At 48.1% G+C, this 22,623-nt stretch overlaps 1 protein-coding gene across 1 annotated transcript in view; it reads left to right on the forward strand.

The window, feature by feature from the left end:
• The window catches only part of CACNA1H (calcium voltage-gated channel subunit alpha1 H), a 257,797-nt gene that overhangs the window by 162,415 nt on the left and 72,759 nt on the right, over nt 1-22,623 (forward strand). Inside the window, exons 8-10 of the mRNA XM_082490356.1 lie at nt 4,962-5,054; nt 6,988-7,777; nt 11,917-12,329. Of these exons, the coding sequence (XP_082346482.1) occupies nt 4,962-5,054; nt 6,988-7,777; nt 11,917-12,329 (1,296 nt within the window). The remainder of the gene's footprint in view (nt 1-4,961; nt 5,055-6,987; nt 7,778-11,916; nt 12,330-22,623) is intronic.

Consider the following 22,623-nt stretch of genomic DNA (forward strand, 5'->3'; position numbering starts at 1 on the left):
TGAACAAGCACCCGCAGTTCTGAAATCAACCACCAAGGACATTTCGGTTTGCCAGAGCTACGCTTTTTAGGGGGGTTGATCCAAGGGTTCCGTGCTGATTTTGATTCCCATGCTTAGGGAGGCTGTCCCTACAGACGGCGTTTGTTCAAGTAATCCCAGAAGTGAAGTCTTGCCATGAGGAAGATCAGGCCTCAGGGCTAGGCTGGAGTTCCATCTGCTCTGCATCCAGTTCTTACAATCTTTTCAGCTTCGCTTCACACAGTAATTTTCCAAACTTTCCTCGATTGATTAGTGGCACCTCAAGGTTGATTTCTGACTGCAGCAGTCCATCTGGCACTAGCCATTAGTGCTTTCTAATACACAGAAAGTAATTCAGTGTATGACTTTACTAATTAAAGTAGTTTGGGTGTTGGGTTTTTTTGCCCAGATGATTCTTTTTTTCTTTTACTTAACTGACACTAAGGCAAAAAATAACCTGCTCTTGAATGGACTGTAGCCAAGACCTTGCAAAAATTTTGGCAGAGCTCAGGCAAGGATTTTTATGATGAAAACTTTTGACATAATAAAAGAAATTGTTCTGCAGAGACCTTTGAAGTGACCCCAGAAAAAACAATGTAAACCTCCTGTCTCCCTGGGGACAATGAGGAGGTCTGAGTTAATTGCCAGCATCTTTAATCTACATCTCTCTTGTGATTTTCACTCTGGAGTTTTAGATTGATTCTGATTAGCTTAACTAGAAGACCTGATTCTGTCCCCAGTTATGCTACTATAAATCAGACAAGCATCTTTGTTACAACTGATGAAATTATTGTGGCATGAGCAAACCAGGAGGATCAGAATCACAGAAGAGAAGGCATAAAAAAATATAAAAATCCGATTGTCTACTCTCATCCTGTTCATAGTAGTATGGTGATCAGGGAGCGCCTGACTGGGGACTGCATGAATGGCGTCCAAGTCAAAGATCAGCAAAGTCAAAATCTGTCTTAACGTTCACTTGAGTGAGCTTTCCATTAAATCCTTGCGCTGATGGGAGAGGGGATCAGACACAAGGCTCAGGGCTTTGGTGCTCAGCCTCATAGGTATTAATGGGAGACAAATGATTTATCCCATCCCTGCCTGTGCTGTGTAAGAGGTAAAAGACTGAATGAGCAAGCAAGGAGAATCAGGCTGAGCATCATACGGGACCTCCCGTGGGTTAGAGGACAGCTTTGTTCTCTGCCCAGACTCTCAGTCCTTCGAAGGCAAAAATCATTTCCCCGTGCTAAGAGGGCAACATCTCCTTTCCCACTGGGTCTGCAGCATGTGATTACGGTTGGCAGCACCCTCGAGGACAACCTTGCCAATCATCTTAATTGAATCTTTCAGCTATTTCCCTGCAGCTGCAAATTTTAGTGTGTCACGTATCTTGCACATCTTTTTCATTAGAGCAGAATTAGGAAACGTGTTTCTTGCCGTGTTATCTCTGTTGATAAATAATTGTATGTTGCATTTATTGGAAGCTTTGAACTAGTACATTTGGAGACACTGTTTAATATGTCTGTCTGTGAACAACCATGGCTTGAACAGAATTTAATTACTGAGAATGGATTGCTGAGATTGGAAAGCACAAGAAAGGTGCTTCAGGTCCTTGGAAGACATCTCTAAAGGGCTTGAAGGGCCAAATGCTGGAGCTGCAGTCAACTGGATTAATCAGATTGGAAACTGAAGAGAGGAGGAAGTCGTTTCTGCTTAGCGAAGTAGGTGATATTGCATTCAGGGTGCCCCAAGGGAGGAACAGTAGGCAAAGCAACACTGAAAAAAATGTATCGGTGTTTTTGGGAGAATAGCAAGAGTTGCTAGCTTTCCATCTGAGTTCATCTGGTCTGAGAATAAGTGTGTAGCATCAAACTGTGCATTGCAGCAGTGAACCCTGCACCAGTGCAACCAACCTTTGACTTGGCTCCAAAAAATATTTGAGTTTAGTTCGTAGTGTATAGACCAGCTGTTGGCAAATTCAAATGGTCTGGTTCCCATTTGCACCAAGGCCTTGCTGGGCGCAAGCAATGAGATCTTCTTGTATGTAAAAATGTATTTGTAAAGTCATTTGGAGCACTTTAAAGGACAGCAGGAAAGATGTTCGCAGCATGGCAAGGATCCGGCTGTAAAAATCATAGACGCTGTTTCAGTCCAGACAGGTGGCTATGCATGTGTGTTGTCCTGCATTTCTCCAGCGCTCTTTGATTAAAAAAAGAAGACAGATGTCTGTGAGCCTGCTCTCTTACAGATTGCTAGTACTCTCTAATCCTTGGCAGCTCAGGAATCCCTCCCCTAGGTACTGCTGCGTTTATACTGGGTGGCGAGTCCAAGAATGAATCCACAAAGATGTCAAACAGGAGAACAAAAGCCCAGCGGTCTGTTTGTCCCTCCTGTGTCCCTTTGGTTTACAAGTGAGTGGTAAATAATGCAAATTCTAATTAACATCTTAAATATTCTGAGATCCGGATGAGCATTTTCAGCCTTCCAGAGGAGAAACGCGGTGTGTTGATTGATTCTTGCTGAAAAGGCTATCTAGCGTGTAAGAAAAAATCCCTCTGTAAATGGTGGTTGGCCCTCGCTCTTGTCTCAGCAGCTGTTTCCCAGGCGGGGAGCTGGCAGCGCCCGCAGGAGCCCAACGGCAGCCCTCAGGTAACTCCTTTTGTAGAGAGGGCTCTGTGTTTAATCCTTTTAATACATTCTGTTTGCGGATTGTCAGCCAAATGCAAATTTGGTGAAGAGGTGTATCCGATATGTTTGGAGGCCCCGAGTTCGTTTTTCATCCCCAAGTGTACATAGATGGAGCACCTGCTGTTCCAGCTGTGGCGGCCCGACTCTGAAACGCCCACCCAAATCGAGGGGAAGAAAAGGAGGGAACTTTGAACAGCGCAAAGGAGACCATTTCTTAGGTAGTTGGCAGTGATTGGGTTCAGCCTTGTGTCACCTCCCGACTTGAGCCCTCCGGTTTCCCTGTGAACCTACACAGGCATCGAGCGGGAGAGACGGTCGGCTGCTGTGCACAGCCCACACAGCCCGGGGATGCAGCCGAAAAGAACTTTGCTCTCTATAAATGTTTCGACCGTGTTAAAGGAAAGGCAGCAAAGGGCGGGTTGAGTTTGATTGCTTGTCCGTTTCACACCGCTGAACCTACGGATTACTGCCTGTGTCTGCCTAGACAGCTTAACCCCTTCTCAGGCTCCACGGTGAGTAACTGCAGTTGCATCCACACACGCAACAAAAGAAAAAGTGTCTGCGACTGAATACCACAGATTGATCTCTGGGGTTCATGTTGACCAAAAGCATTCTTTTCGGTTTTGTTAAGCCCATGTCACTGGAAGCGTAGCGTTGCTGTCTGATCCCCGTACGTCACTAACCAGCAGCGAGGATGTGGCATGAGAGAATATCTAACGCACGTAACGGGGAACAGGAGAGGTGGGTGCGGTTTGTGTAAATGCAGCCAGCATGTCATCGGACCCCATCGCTCAAAGTCTTTAGCAATGCTGACAGAGTAAAACAGCCGCAGGGACAATTTTTACCTGCTCCTTGGCAGATCACGTTTATTGGGTTTAGCGTGGAGCTGTGTGCGCCGGCTGCTTCTCACCCAGCTGGGTGGTGGGCGTCAAGTTATGCGTGCTTCAATGTGGGAATTGGGTTTGAAAACTTGCTGGTAAGACATCGTCGCCACATTTGTCCTTAGGGCGAGAGGAATCAAGAGTAAGTACTGTTTCTCTTCCAGCACCCGTGAGCTGACGCAAGGTGCTCTGACAGTCTCAGGGAATCCGAGTCCTGATGTACACAGCAATGCTCTCCCCCTTGCAGGTGTGGTGGTGTACCAAACAGCCCTATCTGGGAGCTTCTTCCAGCTCCTTGAGTAAAAAATCAGGGGAAAAGTGGCAAGGATGCATGTTTGGCTTCCCTGTAAGGGTTTTGTCCTGATGATCCAGGTGTGACAAGTACATTGTTTTTTTTTTTCACTGCCTCAACAGCAAGTGCTTTATGGATCAGCTTTTCTGTACATGCCATACAGAAGGTCCTCCACGCCAATGAAGCTTCATCCTTTTCTTGTTCTCAGCAAGCTAATTCACAATTCCTTCACTGCAAACATGGCTTAAATCAGGAATGATGCCACTGAAATTGGAGGCAGGCAGCAATTCTTGGTTTATGCTAGGACCACCAAGGCTCACGTTAGGCGTAGCGAATAGGGTACGTCAGTGCAAGTAAATTCAGACAGGAGCTTTGATTTTGTTGGCAATTGTGCTGGAATTTTAGCTCTAGGACTAGTAGCAAGATATCACTAGAAGTTTGGTATGTTTTATCTAAATAAAATGTGTAAATTACATGGCAGAATTCGCTTTGCTCTGCACACAGCCTGTGTGGTGTTAATTAAATCCTCAGCTTCTTTTTTAGTGGAAGGAAGATTGAGAAAACTAGTATGAAATCAATTCTACATTTAATTAAAGTAACTCTCTCCCATTCAGGTGCTTTCCCTCTATGATATTGGTGATGCAGTTGTAATGGTGAGCCAGTAGGATTCACAAAGAAATTGGTTTTACAGAAACAAAATTAACTTAAAAACTTAGGGGTTTTATGGGTAGCATTACAAAACCAGGGGCCTAAGGTAAAAGCCCAGATCTCTGCACAGAGAGGCGTTCGCTTGGTTTGTAATCCTTCCTTGGAATTTCTTTGCGCTGGCTCAGAATCGGTGTTTCAGATGCTTTATTGTAATGTTTTATCATTTTAATTGTACCAGATTCCTGTAGAAACCTCAGGCCTTTGGTCACACACCGCTGCCATCCTAAGCCAACTGGGAAAAGTAGTACAGCAGGTCTACGTGATGGATCATGAGAGATGCTGTGGAGTGATGAATACCAGGCACTATCAGCAGATGGATGTTTACTACTTTTTGGTTGACTCTTGTTCTTACACTTTCTTTCTCTGTCTTCCTGTAGGTTATAACCCTGGAAGGATGGGTTGACATCATGTATTATGTGATGGATGCACATTCTTTTTACAATTTTATATATTTTATATTGCTTATAATAGTAAGTATGAACTGTGAGATGTTCCCATTCCTTGTCCTTGTGGGGTAAAGTTGTTCCCTGGGCTTTTCACAGAGGAGAGCCAGCTAGGGTTCAGAGTAGGATACTTTCCTCCCACCATAGAGCATAATTGTGCAGGTTGTGATTAGTGCTGTGGGGACAGATTATTGGCTACAACAGTCCTTTTTAGTGTCACATGTAATGTATAGTCACAGCTTGTCAAGCCATATGGTCTTCCCTCCTTATTACTCTCCCAGTCTTGATCTTGTCACTGATGTGTCCTAACTGTTGTGCCTTGGCCAAGCGACTGCTAACCAGAACAAAAAGAGAAGGGGCTGTAGCTTTTCTTCCTTTAGGCTCCTCAATATGCCAGAGGACACCTCATGTCAATGAAGGGCCCTCAAACTATTGAACTTCACCTGAGCCTTTTAAATAATATTAATAATAGCAGTGCACCTTTCTGAGGTCTTATGGTGCTGTCATTCCTAAAAACAAAGTATTACTCACTGGAGGTGCTGGAGGCTGCCTTCAGAAGCTGCCATCCTGTGTTAGCAAGGTTCTTTTTTTTTTTTTTTTTTTTACAATGAGCACAACCTTCTCCCGGGTCTGCATCTGTCGAAAAGTTAAGCATTTAAGTCAGGAGGAGAGCAGAGGGAAAAGTACCGTGTAGATGCCAGGCAGGATACAGGATGGAAGCACTTCAAAGTGCTTTTGTGGCTGGATAGTCTTGGTATATAACCCCATCCTCGTCAGTGTGGTTTTATAGGCCTTGGGAAGTCAAACCACCACAGCTCCCACCACCAGTGGGAAAGGCATGGATCAGAGCAGTGTGAGAGTTTCCCAGTAATGGACAGCATTCTGAAGCCAGTGATTTTTGAGCCTTTAGCATAGTAGAGATTTACGGTCCCCTCTTTTGAGCCCGTCTCTACATATGGATCCTTGCAGAAAAAAACAGAAGGTGACTAATCTCCAAGTCACTTGGAGCTGGGAATGGCACCCTTGCTGCTTCTCAAACAGTATCCAGGCTGATGTTGCATACTGGAGAATAGCACTGCAAACCATCTCCCAACGGCTTCCCCTGAGTATTCACCAGACAATGGACCAGATTAAATCCATATGTTTCCTACTGAGCACAGCACAGAGGTTTGGCCATGTAGACAGTGGCACTTCGTTGACGTCAGTCCCTTTCACGCCTGAGGGCACTGATTCTCTGATGAGAATATTTGACGTTTTCCTTTGGCTGATTTATGAACCCAAGTGGTGAAAAAACAGTTTGGGGACTCAACAGCTGAGGGGAGGACGTAGTCTTAGGTCACTTCACATTCTTGTCCTCAGGACTTCATTTTGAAAACCTGGTATCACCCAAGAACACATCAACTCAACCAGGCAATACATCAGGCCTTTCTAGGAGCATTGAATCTCCTGGAGACGCATTTCTCTGTGTCAGAGAGATGCAAGAGTACAAGGTCACAGATGCATGGACCCTGACTGTCCTCCTCAAAATGAGGGTGCGCTATGCCAGGTTGTGAATTGATAGTTTCAGTACAGCACAAGTTGGACTTCAGACCATCTTTCCTTGTGGGTTGGCCGGGTGTTTCCTAGTGATCTGTTTTGTGGTGGTAACTGATTGCGCCGTGTTTCATACACCCTGCATTAGTAGCAAATGTCATCGCTGTTGAGGGAAAGAAAGTGGTGAAGGCTATTGTTAACAGCTTTCTTTGCCATTGCCAAAATAATTTAACATGGCTTAGGAGCAAATTTAGCAGCTCAGGCACATGTTGACATAACATTTGGTGAGCAGACCCTGAGATTTGGCATGTTTGGAAATCTTGGGATTTCTAAGAACCACGCTTCAAGTCCAGACAGTGTGTGATGGTGAATAATGTGTCTTGCTTTGTAAATTCCCTACTGATTCCTTTCCCTGTGTTTTCTCCAGGTTGGTTCCTTCTTCATGATTAACTTGTGCCTGGTTGTGATAGCAACACAGTTTTCTGAAACAAAGCAGCGGGAGAACCAGCTGATGCAGGAGCAGCGGGCCCGTTATCTCTCCAACGACAGCACAATTGCCAGCTTCTCGGAGCCAGGTAGCTGCTACGAGGAGCTGCTCAAGTACATCTGCCACATCTTCAGGAAGGTGAAACGGCGGACAATACGTCTGTACAATAACTGGCAGAGTAAGCGCCGGAAAAAAGTTAACCCAAACAGCACCACAAATGGGCAAAGCCACCGATGCAAAAAGCGCATCACTTCCATACACCACCTCATCCACCATCACCATCACCACCACCACCACCACTATCACATCAGCAATGGGAGCCCTCGGGGGCCACGCTCCAACCCTGAGATCTGCGACCTGGAACTCAAGGTCATGAAACCTGGAGGCCAATTGATGCTTCCTTCTCCGTCACCCAACTTGCAGAGCCCTGCTCCTCCTCCAGATTCGGAGTCTGTGCACAGCATTTACCATGCAGACTGTCATGTCGAAGGACCACAAGTGAACTGTAAGTCTTCCAATGCCCCTGCAAGCATTAAGCTGACTGCTGGACTCTCCAACCATGGCAACATGAATTATCCTACCATCCTGCCTTCTCCAACTAGCAAAGCCAGTTCTGTTCCGGTTCCCAAAGGAAAGAAGAATGGCAATTCACCTGTGGCCGTGGTTAATAGCCCTGTAAATATGGGCACGGATTCTTATGGGAAGCTGCAGCAATTGGTAGGAGAGCATGGTAAGGACAAACAAGCTGATTATTTTGCTTAGGAAAACTGGGCAAAGGGCAAATTGCTCAAGAGTTGGTGTTAATGATAGCCATGTAGGGTGCTGAAGATGGAGGCTGTTTTGTGAACGCTATTTGAACTGAACGCTGAAGCCAGAAGTAGGACAGGTTGAGGGACTGAGAGCTCTGTTCATTCTACCCTTGTATTTGCAGTCATTGGGTAAAGCAAGATGCAGGATGGTCCAGGCAGTGAGTTCAGGCCACTGCTGGAGGCCTCTTTCCCGTGATTGTAAGGCATGTGTTTTTGAGCTCCTCTCATGTGGTTAGCGATATCCTGGAGGTTCTCCCTCTGTTCCCACCCAAGAACAGATCTGTGCAGTCCCTGGAATTACATCTCTGGTGAATGATGGACCTGCTGGCTGCAGCCCCAGCTGCTGGGAGATGGTACCTTGAAAGGGAAGAGCAGGTAGAAGCTGGTGGAGAAGCATAAGGTGTAGGAAACATAAGAAGTTTAAAACAGGGAGGCACTGAAAGAACTCAAAACAGACACTTACAGAAACCCCTAGTTCTGCTCTGACGGGCCCCTGAGCCCCTGAATTTCTTTTTGGCAAGAAGGAGCAGAAGGTTTGGAGGAAGGCCCATGGCCACTGCAGAGTCTTGCTCTGTGCTAGTCCTCGGAAGATGCATGTGAGGGTAGGAGCTACAGGTCTCAGGCTTTCCCCCTTGTCTTTCCCTGTGTGCAGAAGAAACGTAGGACTGAGCGGTACTGCAGATTTGGAGCTCCATTCGGTCTGAATGATTGAGGAACATCTTGGGGACTCTTTATGCCTCTGTCCCATCCCTATCTGTATAGACTGCAGCCACACCAGCACTGCTGGTTAGTGTAGTTTTATCTCCCTTCAGGTATAAATCACCCACTGCTGGAGTAGTCGTTGCATGCAACACTTGGGTTTCTATTTTGCAAAATGTTTCCAGACTTCGTGGCTGGAGCTAAAGGCTGAAAAATAGTCTTAAGCCCTCAAACAGAAAAATTCATGGAGACGTAGCTTCTATTTTTTAATCTCTTTAAGACAAACTCATCATCTGTCTCTTTCAATGCCTGTGTTTTCCAAAACTGTTTATCTGCGTGTGCATGGACACAAATGTTTATCCTAGTGATGTATGTGCTGAAAAAATACCAAGCCTAGCTGGGGGGGGGGGGGGGGGGAGGGGGGCGGGGGGTCACAGTAAAGGTTGCTTGCCAGATAGGTTGGGTGGCTTGTCTGCGTTAGTTTGGGTTTTTTCAAACAACCATACAAAAGGGTAAAGTGGATTGTTTATAGAAATTGCGTTCGGTGTACATTTCTGTATGCTTGGGAGCTCAGCAGGGGGGCAGAAGAGGGCAAGGTTAGTTGCAACGTTCTTCCGTTGTTAAGCGAGGGCTTTATATGAATCACTGGTACATCTTTAACTATGCAAGTTAATGAAGGTTATTATGAGAATGTGTATTTACCTTGAGATAAAAGCCCAGGCTGCACAGAAGTCTGGAACGGGGAAAGCAAGGATGAGCAGAACAGCTGTTGCTTGGAAGGCAGAGGCTTGGTTCTTCGTGCTTGCAAGGGGATCTGCTGCTGGGGTCTTCTTCAGGAGAAGAAAGCCCCAGCTCTCAGTCCCAACTGTGACATCCCAGGGCCACTTCAATGACTTAGGAGATTTTCACGTAGCCTGTGGTGGTTCTTCAAAAGCTGGAGGTTAGATGGAGTTGCTATTAATAATGCAATTATAGTATCCTCTTTTTACACAGGCCTTGCAGCCCAGAGGATGCCAAAATGCTTTAAACAATATCTTGAAATTGTTTTGTCTCTTTCAGTAGTGTGGTCATATCCAGGGGAAGGGGGTGGATGCCGCAGCTCTTGGCTGGTGCGCAGCAGCTTATCTGGCACCCTGAGGTGCCCAGGGGCTGGGAAGGGAAGCGAGTCAGACGGGTCTATCTGGACACTCTGTCCCACAGTTTCAGTGCCCAGCTCTTCTCCTCCACGGCTGTGGCTCTTTCCAGGCCCTCCTTCCCACTCCTGCCACTGCCCCTCCTGCCACACCACCAGGGCCGAGTCGGATTCACTTCTGCACCACAGCCATCTTCGTACAGCAGGGATGATGGATGTGTCTTCCAGGTTTCGGGAGGACCTTGAAGTGCCAAACAAGCTAGCTCCTGAGAGTGTAGCTTTGCCAGGCACAGCTCCCAGCTCATTTTTCTCCATCCCAGCCTAAAATTAGCGACGGAGCCATGTTAAATCCCTAGTCCGTGCTTGGCGGGGAAGGTGAGGTGGGCTCACAAGCTCGCCCAGCCCTCCTGGCCTCAGCCTCTTTGGGCAAACAAAGAGCTATTTCACTTGATTCTCTCTCCACTCTTACAAGTCAGCAAGCAGACTCTGCTCACTGCAAGACTTGTGCAAGGAGAGCGCACAAGTGATAATTGAGAGCATTAAGGAGGCATTAGCAGCCAGGGCACTCGCAGCCCCAGCTGGAAACAAGGTTGGTGTCTGCTGGGAAAGATGCAATTGTGGGAGAGAGTATTCTCTTCCCTTCTTTTGTTGTGGAATTGAACAGCATAAAGTACAGCCTGTTCCTCCGTGTTCTCGTGCCCTGCAATGCTGTGAGGTTATTTTAGCAGGCAGCCAAGGAGACTCTGGTATTTTGAAGACATCTGCGGCGCCAGTGTTTTTCATATAATTTTTAACACTTTGATAGCATTAAGGACGTCTGGCAAGCCCACTGCCTCTGCTATCTGTGCTGCTGTGGCCACACCGCAGGCTTTCCTCGTCAGACCGATCCCGATCAGAAACGCCCCGCTAACGTGCACTGGTGCTGCTTGCGGGTTGAGTAAGGGGGCAAATATTTCTGGTCCTCCTGGTGTCTTTGACGCAATGACCAGGAGGAGAACAGTCCTCTCCTGCAAGGCTGTTTTGAAGGCCGGTGATATCTGAGTGACATTCAGGCAAGTAAAATATGTTTTGACTCTTGTCACAACCCAGTTTTCAAGCGAATGGGGTGCTTTATTTCATTCGGTGCTGCCTTCTCTTTAAAGACGTCCTCAAGTGTCAACCAGGAGTAGCTGAAATCAGCAGCATTACTGCTGGGTGAGCTCCAACCTCCTGGGCCCAGCGCCAGGAGCAGCCACTGCCTTTTGCTTGGTCTCCCCAAAACCTATCCGAGTGTCCCCATTCACCCTCCTGTCAGGGACGTGTTACAGAGGAAAACTGTCCCCTCACCTTATTTCCCTGCGCCTCAAGGAAAGTTTTCATTGATGCTTGAATGGCACTTTGTAGGAAGGATCCCATGCTCGCACTATTGCATTCCTGTTGGGTTTTTTCTACCACTAATACCTGGTTCCCAACTATGAGAAAACTAGGAATTTAGTTTCTTAAATAAGAGGAAACAAAATCTGGTTCCTGTTCCACCCAAATCATCCTTGTTATGCTTGTCCATATCATCTCCGTACCCGGGCTCTGTGAGGGCAGCCAGCATTTCTCCTCACACCACAAAACATGTGGCAACGTGTTTGATTTTAAAACACCCTGAACACGCAGTCCTGTGCCTCAAGCAAAGAATTCACCTGAGATTTATTAAAGGCTGAAGGAGGGATGAAGGAGACTGAAGGGACTACGTGACTCTCCGAGCCGTGATCCGTGGTTTGTAGCCACCTTTGGTCCATTTCTCCCTCTCCCTCCTCATTATTAGCTAAATGGAAGCCCTATCTAAATTGGGTGTAGCAGCTTGATAGGGCTCAGATCACCACTAATGATGTTAGCCTGGTCAGATATAATCAAAAATAATTGAAAGTGAGAGGTGCGCCGGTCAGTCTTCTCCCAGCAGCAGAACACAAAATGCCTACCATGTTGTGTGGAGAGAGGCCCCACGACCCCGCATCCATGGAGGGGGCTGGAGGGTGGGCTTCGGGGCTTGGGGAGAGGGGAACAGAGGGAAAAATGGGGCAAAACGAGAGCCACTTGGTAAGACGGATGTCTAGAAGGCTGTATTAGGGTATTACATTTGAGGACGTGGCAGGAGCTGCCCTGCCCTGAGCAGACCCAGCGGCGCCCCAGCCGGGACGCGGGGCTGTCCGCCATGTTGAGGGTGTGAGGGGGGCTCACGCTGTGCCTCTCCCCTTGCAGGTCTGCGGCGGACGCCCAGCCGGCTGTCGGGGCTGAGCGCGGCCTGCCCGCTGCCCAGCCCGCCGGGCGGCACGCTGACCTGCGAGCTGCAGGACTGTCCCTTCTGCGCCAGCCTCCTGGAGGACCCCGAGTTCGCCTTCAGCGAGTCCGACAGCTGCGACTCCGACAGCAACGGCGTCTACGAGTTCACCCAGGACCTGCGGCACGGCGACCACAGAGACCAGCTCCAGCAGCAGCGGGGCAGGAGGAGGAGGAAGAAGAAGAAACCCAAGGAGAGGAACAAGGTCACCCGCCTGTGGAAGGCTTTCGGCAGCAAGCTGAAGAGGATCGTGGAGAGCAAATATTTCAACCGGGGGATTATGATCGCCATTCTCATCAACACGCTGAGCATGGGCATCGAGTACCACGAGCAGGTGAGTGGGGGACTGGCCTGAAGAGCCCTGAGGGTTTGTGGTTGCAGGTGCTCATGGCATGGTGGCTTGCGGTGACTCTGTCAAAGCCATGCCAGAGGAGGACCAAGCGGTTTTCATGCAGGTTGGAAGCACCAAATGGGGCCGAGGGCCTGATCCTGCAGACGTGTGATGAGCAGGAGCATCCTTCTGTGTGCAAAAAGCCTGGAAGGTGGCTGACAGTGCTGCTGAGGTGTGGAGAGTTTAAATGTGTGTGTTAGGACACGTCGGTTCAGAGCCTGACTGCGCAAGTTGTTTGCTGTGAATTACTCATAGGTGAGAACTGTTCTGGTGGAAATACCCCTTTGGTCTGATGGTGGTGGTGCGCAGTGGATCTTGTAGTGTAAATAACCCACACAGAAGTTTCTTCTTTGGTACGGCCCTTTAAATAAAGATTTCAACTGTCAGGCGATGCTAAAAGCAACAAAGGAAAAAACAAAGTTTCTCCCTGAAGGCTCCAAAACCTTTAATTTGATCTTACAGGGTGCACGTAGGTGTCTTTTAAGCGTTTGGAGGGAGGAAAGAGAAATCGTGCTGTTGCCAGTCTGAACATGGTGACGGCAGAAAGCAGTGCTGGCAGCTGAGGACTGCTTGTCCTTCTTCTTGGCTGATGGGAGCTCGAGGGGCTGTGCAATGGGAGAGGGACATGAGTCATCTGAGTATCTCCAGTTGGTCACTCTGGGGAAAGCTCTGCTTTCCTGGGCTTTTCTTTCTTGGAAAAACTGGTTACTTTCAACTGTTTTCTCAAGACGTGCTCTGGAATTTTGCATGCTGCCGCTGTACCAGGTGCAGGAAACGCTTCCCAGCGAGGTCGGGAGATCCTCATATAGATTCTCTGTGAGGTGGATGATCAAAGGTTCATTCAATGCTCCCCCAAAACCTCCACCACAGGATCAGGACCACGTCAAGGTTATTTGTAGAACTATTCCTCCTCTCTGCCTCAGTCTGTCTGCTCAGGAGTGAGGAGAGGAGGCAGACAGAGTAGCGTAGTACATCCAAAGGCACGACAAGAGGCTCTGCATTTTCTTCTCCGTCATTTCCCAGGATTAAGTCCTGCTCAGGACCACGGCAAACAATCCTCCAGAGTACTGCTACTTTATTTTTTTCTCCACTTGTGTGCTTTAAACCCCCATATTCTATGATATCTGAGGCATATTTTCTTTCAGAAAAGCAAGTACTCAGCTAAAACACATGAACCTCAGCCATGCAACAGTAAATTAGTTCACACTTACAGCAGAGAGTGTCCAAACTCAACACGGAAATAGCTGTCGCTGTCAGCTTTCTGTCTGGTTAGTGGTTCCACAACAAGTTTTAAAATTAGGAAATACACCTTGTCAGTTGCCTTTGAATAGACCATTCATTCCTCGCGGCGGCTGCGTTTCTGCATGGATACTCTTTTGTCAGGCGGATACAGCTTTGTCAGTCCTTGGATATTGCCATGACGGCTGCCGGGGGAAAACCTTAGGCAGGCTGCAGTGAGAAAGCCCAGGGATCGCATGGAGTCTGTCCACAATCACTCGTATAAAGGTAAATTGTGATAATTACATCCTTGCTGCTAACAAAGAAAAACTGTAGCCGGCAGGTTTATATTGGATTTTACCTTGTAAAAGATTTGCTTTAAACCATCTCAAAGCCAATGGCAATAAAGATTCTGAAGCTTTTGGCTACAGAACATCAGACTCCCGCCAGCTTTGCTCGCAGGCACTGCCCAGTGTGGGCCCAATAAAAAGGGAGGAATTTTGAAGTGAAACCTGTAAAAGTTTCTCCACGTGCCTGACTGCAAGGTGTCGCTGGTACGCAGCGGGGATAACGAGCCGTGGGCCTGTCAGAACCCAGCTTCGAAACACCTCGTCCAAGCACTCTCCCGTCAACAGAGTGACCTCCAGGGCATCGCCAGAGGCTGAGGCATGATCCGAAAGCAATAGAAAATGGCTCTAGGCTCCCAGACTGTTTGGCATGGAAGTCTGGGGCTTCTGCGAGCAAAGTGGGGTGATTTCAGAACCTGCAGCCCTCCTCGTGTGAAAACTGGCTGCGATACTTGGGGGGTGGGGGGGCTGGCTTTGTGTGGAGATAAGGAGGAGATGCCTGAGCGAAGTTGTCACAAACCCACAGCGTGGTGTTGGGACAGAGGGGAGGTGAGAATGGCTCGTTTTGGGTATGCCATGATTCTTGCCAGGAAAAACAGTTCAATCACAGCTGTCTGGTTACTGAGTGATGGATGCTGCCAAGTCACTCTGCACCTCTGCTCAGAGCAGGTATTACAAGGTGAGAAGGTGTGAGCATTCCCCAGGCTGTTAACCAAGTGTGGGTGTTGCCATGGTCTCCTTCTCCATCCTCCCAAGGGCAAACCTGGGGGCTATTCCCCAAGTCACAAGGATTTAGGAGCTGCCTACAAGGATAGGTACTCTGTGGCTCTCCTCTGCTTTCCTTGCTCCCCCCGAGCTGTTCAGCGTTACCCAGAGCGCTCAAGTTGGGGAGGCCTCCTATACTCTGTGCCTGCAGCATGGGCAGGGGACTTCTGGGCCCTCAAGTCCTGCAAAACATCACCTACCATGGAGACATTTGCTCTGGGTAGAACAGCTTAAGCAGGTTCCCTGGTCTTGACTCTTGCCACTTGTTTCCAGCCACTGACTGGTTTTATCAAACTGGGCTGCAATCGGTGCAGCAGCCACAGGGAAGCCCTCCCCAGACCTCATTGTAAGGAAATGCTCAGTCCCTTTTATAAAAAAATATTAATGGCTGTTTGCTTTTCTTTTCCGGCTTCTCAGACTTCATAGTCATCAGTGGCTTTGCAAATAGATGGGCACACTATATACGTTTTTGTTTCAGAGTGCTAATCAAAGCCAAAGCATCAATCCTCTATGTGTGTGGGAGGGGTGGAGGGTACTGGACAACATATGGCACGGAAGGTAGAGCAGTACTAGTCCTCGGTGTGTTATCTCTCCTTTTATCCCGGGACATAGCAGCACTCTGCAGAGAAGTCTCACGGAGCCCTCTTGAGGCAATCGGGCATTATTGTCCGTATCATCTGGGTGAGGAGATGGAGGTTGCAAGGTGCCAGGCTGGAGGCAAAACCCGGTGGGCTTTACTGCCGGCCCTTATTGTAGCCGCAGGGCAAGGGGGCACGTGTGCCACAGCAGCATTTTGGTAACACCCTTTGACAAGACAGGAAGGTGATCTGTGTCGGTACTGCTGCAGTCCTGGATGCTACCTCCAGATGAATGAGAGAGATCTGTCCATACCCAAATCCCCTCAAGGCTTCAATATGTGTTTTTATGGAAATCTGAAGCTCACAGCACTCTGCTCACACAGTTACTCTGGCTGCTCTTGGCTAACATAGCTGGCACTACCCCATATAATGCATGTAGCTCGTGTAATATCCTTTAAGGCAAGGATCCCGTCCTGTGGCTGAGGGCATGACCGCTGTAGCAGCTAGCTGACTCACGGGAAAGATGAGGAGATGCTAGAATTGCTTTGCACAGAGCTGTCCTTTAGCAGTCCTGTTCTTCTCCGAGGCAGATTGAAGATTTCATGGCAGCGCAGCCGGTTTGCGGCAGGAGATCCGGGTAGCAGGAGGCAGCTGATGATGGGAAGTGAGTTTCTTTGGGACTTCAGTCATTAGCAGCAATCGGATCCTCCCGCACAGCGCATCCGCGGGGTTAACAGCCGGCTCTGTCTCCCAACTGCCACGTTGTACATGGCTGGTAATTAGGAGGTTACAGGATGCTGTTAGTTAGCAGCAGCACAACTTGTATTTCAAAGGTTAATTGGCTGGTTTGGAGTTCCTTCCCCCCCCCTTGTGCTTTATTTATTTATTTGTCTATCTCCGGCACAAGTAAGCACTCCCACAGATAAGGAAAGCCAAGTACAAAGAAGAAGGCAATCCTTGCATTAATCTTCCAGGCAATTTCAATACATTGGATGATTTTATTATGCATTCATTGCAGCTGACAGTTCTCCAGAGTATCTGAGAACGTGCCATGGCACTGCAGCAACCAAGCAGGAACAGTGCACTCCAAAAGCATGACCTCTGCTGTGCCTTTGGGGCAGTGGGGAGAGATGCCTGGCACAGGCAGTAACCGTTCCAAGAGCTGTGTTTCCAGGTGCCTCTCTGCCACTGACAACTGATACCTTTTTGTCCCAGAGTCAGCTCCCGTGTGTGCTTCACTGACTGGTCTGAAGAAGTAATTGCAACTTCTTTGGTCTGCCTCGATTCCCGGCTCCCCGATTGTCCAGAAGAAGGGCAAAGGCCTGCTTATTTATCCAAGAGAGATGCTGGCATTATCCCTGCAGAAGGGTGAGCTCTGAATTCATCCCTGAGGACCTCTGGTTTAAGTTGTGAGGAGAGACCCCCACTTGGCTTCCCAGAGGAATTTGCAGAAGTAGCTGTTGATACTTGTAATGATTCCACATAAAAGGCTCAATTTACATCAAATGGCACTAGAAATGCTATTTTATATTCACTTCTCAGAAGAGAAGTACAAATTAGTATTTGTTCCAAGCTATTGCTGTTCAAAGAGCTTTTAATTGCTTTTCTGATCCCTCATCCATGGCATGTTTCATTCAGAGCAGCTGTCTTTAGAGAAGGTTGAAGCTGACCTTGGTGGGCACCCAGTGGTCCATTGCTTATCAGTCCAAGAGAAGTATTGGTTTTGAGTAGAACTTTTTATTATTCTGGAGTAAAAGTAATTCTGTGTGATTTAAGGTAGCAACTAGCTTCTCTAGTGACGTTCTATTTTAGCATTTGTCAATTTTAGCTTGAAAAATTGGTTTGGCTTGAAAAATTGGTTTGGCCTGGAAAGCTCAGCACTTATTCAGAAAGCAGAGGAGAATCTTTCAGCAGTGTTTGAAGCAAACTGCTTAAATTCCTTTTGAGTTGTGAGTCAATAAAATATTATCCTGATCTGAGATTCTCACCTTCAGCTAGCAAAACTTGTTCACCCTTCCAACTTTTTGCATGATCCAATTTTAAGAACTCACACACTGGCTGGACTTGAAGCAAACAGATTCCCCCAGCCCAGGATGTGAAAATTCAGCCCAGTGTGTTTGTGCTTATTGCATAAATGATGTGAGACTCATTCTGCACTTAGTAGTCCTATGCTTTATGTGTTTGGGCTTTGTCAGCTGCATACCAAGCTGTCCCTCCCTGCTCCCTCTCCGAGGTCCCAGCAGTAAACGTGGGGTGGAGAGCTTTCCCCACGCGCCGGTTTGGTAGGGAACTTTGTTGGTTGAGAACACGTGCTGGATCTCCTGAGTAGAGCAACAGAAACTTGACTCATTCAACAAACACCTTGTGATAATCTGAATTCTGTCCCCACTTTTTGGGAGGGAAGAGAAGGGCTTTGCCTGGAGACCTTGGGGAAGAGAGGTGTTTCCCATCCTCTTTTGTGTCCCAAGATCATACCACCTTTTCAGTGCTCTCCAGACCACCTTTATCCAGGCCCCCTTTTTGCAGACAGCCACTCTGTCAGGACTTTAACAAACCTGGTAACAGTCCGGGGATCCCCTCTGCAAAGTTCAGGCTGCAAGGCTTCTGATAAGAGCCAGCAGCAGCTCACACGCGGAGCGTTTACACCTGGCAAGGTGTCGTTCCCATGTTAGAGGGAATCAAGGGTCAGAGGCAAGATAGCATGAACTGATGGCAAATACTGGCAGTTAAAAGCCAGGTGTCCCGGCTCAGGGCTAGATCCCTGTCTGCTGGACCTTAGCAGCTTTCAGGGCAAAGGGTGTAAATCACATCCTTCCACGGGGAGCCTACCGTGAATGGTGTTCGTGGAGCCTTCTCTCTTTCTTACTCTCTTCTCTAATTGAACTGACTCCACTGCTCTGCTTTCCTTCTGCTGGATTGTATGTTCTTGGTATATTTTTTTTACTATATAAGGGAAAGCATACTAGAGATCTGTCCATTCCTCTGCCTCCTACCAGACAGGAACAGCACCTCTCCAATGCAGAAACTGAGTGTAATAACTCATTCGAGCGCTGACATACTGAGCAGTCAGGGGAGAGTGAGGAGAACAACAGAGCTAGTCATGGCGAGAGGCGTTTGCAGTCTGATCTGGTTCCTATAGATGTGCTCATTAGTCTAGGGAATAATATTAGGATATTCCCTGTGGAACTGTAGGCACGTTTTACCACCACCAGTGGTTCAGTTCCTTCCCCTCACTTACGCCATTAGTTGTTCTCTGTGGTGAGGGATTGGCTATATAAATCACATCTGCTCTCTGCCAAGATGACAGACTTCTTAAGCAGGTGATAGTAACATGCTTCCCAGCATAAGCTGTTGCGTGGAGACTGGAGAACTGCACAGCGCCAGTAACAGCCCCATGCCGTGTAGCTACAATGTGTGGGACCCACCAGATGTGTTTCTTCCATCTGGGTCATGCAGCGCGTCAGCTGAGACAGTCGCGGTGCCCTCCAAGGCTTCCGAGACTCAGTCCACGAAACCCCTGTGCTTCATAAACATACATGATGGCAATGGGTGGTTATATATAGAATGGAGACAGATTGTTTGCATTTCAACTGACAGGTAAAATAAACCAAGTGTAATACAGCCCCAAGAATGAAAGCAGAGTGCGCTTGCCAGCTGCATTTCATCACAAAAATGTGCGTAAATCACAGCCATGGGCGGCCGGCTTCAAATGTTAGGCTGACAATGGCTCTAATGTGCTCCAAGGCAGGGAGGCTTGACACAGCTGGACAGCGGGGTGTTTGCTTTCTGCAAAGGGAAACTGCGATGAGAGAGGGCCTGTAATGAAGAAGGTGGCTTTCACGAACAAAGAGTGTGGCCTTGCATGGAGCCCGTGCCTTCCTGCCGGCTGTCGGCTGAATGCTTTTCATCTGGGAGTGGGTTTGGTGAGAGGGAGGTTGGCTTTGATCAGGTAAGCAGGCCTCGGGGTGAGCACGCTCCATGCTCCTGGTAGTCCCTTGCCTGAGCGACAAGAAGATACAAGTTTGAGGAAGAGCTCGAGCGTCTGGTTCGTGGCAGCTGTGATCAGCAGCTCCAGAGAGATCATGGTGCCTCCAGGCAACGTGCAGAGCCCAAGTCAGGTCCCTCTGAGCAGCCCACGTGGCTTTGGTACTGCACATGGCAGCAGCTTGCCATCCTTCCAGCTGCCTCCGTGAAAGGCAGCTGAGCTGCAGGGACAAGAGCAGGGTTAGCAGAGAACAGCAGAGGAGGAAATGCAAAAGTCTGAGACAGCCAAACAAACCGATGAGGGCAGGAAAACGTGCTTAGGCATCGTTGGCAAGGCTCGGAGAGGAACGTGCCCTGGAGTGGCGGGAAGCAAGGAGTGGCTTGGATTGTCTGAGGAGCTCTCGGGGACGATGCCACTGCTGGTCTACCAAGAACACCACCTCCCGTGTTAGCCGAGGCTGTCTCTTTGTTTCCTTACACAGTCTCAGTCTGTCTGCATCCATCTTTTGTCATCTTGGATTTTTTGTTCCACAAGACACAAGGATTGCGTTTTGGTCCGTGTACCTCATCCCGCCATGTAGGGCTCCCGGGCAGAGCCTGCTAGATGTTATTATAAGTAATAATAACTGTGGAAATGGGAACAGAGCACTGTACCTCTCCCAGCACCAGTTTTTATGCCTGGAGGTTGCAGGTAGACTCTGAAACTGAGTTTACGGCCCAAATTCAAACCAAATGCAACAGGATTGCAACACACAGGGATACGCAGATAAGAGGATGGGAAGGGCGGTACATGATGGTGCTGTGCCATGGACTAATGGTGACTATAGATTGGTGGTTCCCAACTATTAGGAGGCAAAGGAAATAGTCCTGTTTATTTTAATACTTTGGGGTAATTCCAGCCACTACCTGTGGATGATCGCTTTCTATGCAGACCTGTAAAATACAGAAAGGCTTGAAAATAAATTTAACTGAGGAAAATGTTAGGAAGATGTAGAGAAGACCATCAGGCCACACCTAAGAGCAAACTGGGGTTAGTATTTGGCAGTACATACAAAATGATGGCAACTTAGTTTGTGAGATCTGGGTGGAGATCCAGTGGTATTGCTAAGGCGTCCTGTACACCCCCCTCCTCTGGGTACCTCAGTGGGGAGAGGCAGAGCCGACTGTCCCCGTTGGCAGGCAGAGGATTAAAGATGCTCGGGGTAGCAATCTAGCTCCTTACACCAGAGGAGAAGAATCGCTGCAAGGAAAGAAACAGGTATGTTTACTGCTGCTGTCAACCTGGGTCATGAATTTTCCTCAGGTTTTAACCAGGGTTTTCCAGCTGGGACAGTGAGATTTTCCAGAATTATGAATGAAGCTTTAGCTGTCTCCTTGAAACCTCCTTCTGGATCTTTTGTTACAAGATCAGGATGCTTTTTTTATAAATGCTTTTGAGAGGTGGGGGGACAAAGCTGCATCTGAAAGGAGTGAGACTCTTACTGGAAAAGGAGGGAGATTTGGCATGCCTGCCTGCATTCTTTTAAAGCTCTATTTTTGTTTGCTCTGTCTGGTTTACAGCCTTAAAGACAGCCTGACTCCCAATTTGGGAAAAACACTGTGCACAGGCCTTGTAGCATCACTGGTAAAGCTTGCTAGAGCGGGGAGCCTGCCACCAAGGAGGATGGGGCAGGAAGACCTCTTGCCTTCTTTTCCCCAGTTGAAGGCATTTCTCAGGAGTTTACTCTCCTGCCTGATGCCTGTACAAATTAATACCTCCTGCCTCCCTGTCCTGCCCTTGTCCCACGCGCAGACAAATCCAAAACTTCTTACTATAGTGCCCCCAGAGAAAGTAGCAGAAAGAGAAGTGTTTTATTTATTTTATATACTCCAAAGGGAATTGACTTTGCTGCAGACAGACGGATCCTGTAGTTCTCTGACTCTCGGCATGACTATACATGGACTTGTCTGTGCTTTAAAGTTAGTTTGGCTTGAGGTGGTTTATCAAGCCAGAGTGTGCTGGCTGCTCCTAGGAACTCTACCTGGAGCTTTGGTGATGGGACCAGGGGAACAAAGCCGTGGCTCTGTGTCCCCCTGATACACCTTGCTCTCAGAGCTATCCAGTGTCTAGGCAGAAACTTCAGAGCTCCAACCTGCCCCAAATCCAATCAATAAGAGGAAATAAATCGAACCCCAGGGAGCTGCTTAATATGAGAAAGAATCAGAATTTTCCTTTTGTTCGTGAAGGGTTCAGAGGCAAAACATCAACCTCGTCAGCATCGTTCGTCCCCCAGTCACTGCTGCCTGGGAGTGAAAACAGTTTAAAGTCATTTGTGTAAATGAGTTTCAGCCAGAGAGTCTGAAAGCAGCGTGGGTTGCTGGGCAATTATCTCCTTGCAAATGGCCTGTGTTATGGGGGCCATATTGCAGAAGATCTCTCACTTGTGCTAAGGTCTCTTGAAGCTGCCAAAATAAGAGATCAGCATCTTGAATGTCTTTAAAGCAGAACTACTAATATGGTACGTTGGAGTGCTGGCAGGTATCAGCCGATACGTGTGCCAGAGTACAAGGGACTGAACTGCAGAGCGACTGAACTGCAGAGTGTGGAAGTGCAGGGGGATCAAATGCCAGAAATCCCAGTTTATGCCGAGGACTATTAGGAGATAGGCCATTAGACTAGACTATTAGGAGATGCGAATGCCTCTGAAAGCCCCTAGAGCCAGAGGTGAGTGGGGGGACGGCTCCCCGCCTCCTCTGAGGACAACATAACCCACCGGAACACTTTTCAAAAATATCCAAAAGAGCATTCCTGTGCCTCTTCTTGTTCCCTACTCTTCTTTCCCGAGCTGTGTCCCCTCTTTAGGGTGCCACCGGCATCTCCTAAGGTTCAGGCTGGAATTACGTTATTTACATCCCTTCCTTCCCTCTGCCGGAGTACCAGCATATCCAGATACCCCCCCAGAGCAGCAGGAATCATTCCCTTGCCGTAGTGTAAGGAGTCTGCTGGCTGAGCATGTTCCTCTGCTCCTTTCTTTCTCATGCAGAGATTCTCCCTGTTCCTGAAACTAAGTTTAACCCATGAGCGAGTGATGGATAGGCAGGCTGAGACCAACAGATACTGACCCTGCAGTTAACAGTGGAGCGGATGTTTCCCACCTGAGCTTGCGGAAGACCTTTTGTATTTCAGAAATGATTTAATGCTATGGATTTCCTCCCAGTCCTTTTCCCCCCGCCTTGCTAGTCGGTGTGTAATAGCAGAGGGTTTGGTACACATTTGATTTTTTAACTATAGCATGAAATGTGAATGCTGTATTTATGGCTGCAGCTGTCACTCGTCTGAAAACATGCAGTGAAATGGAGGTTAAC

This window comes from Vanellus vanellus, assembly GCF_965231255.1.
Source record: "Vanellus vanellus genome assembly, chromosome: 14".
Classification (NCBI taxonomy): Eukaryota; Metazoa; Chordata; class Aves; order Charadriiformes; family Charadriidae; genus Vanellus; species Vanellus vanellus.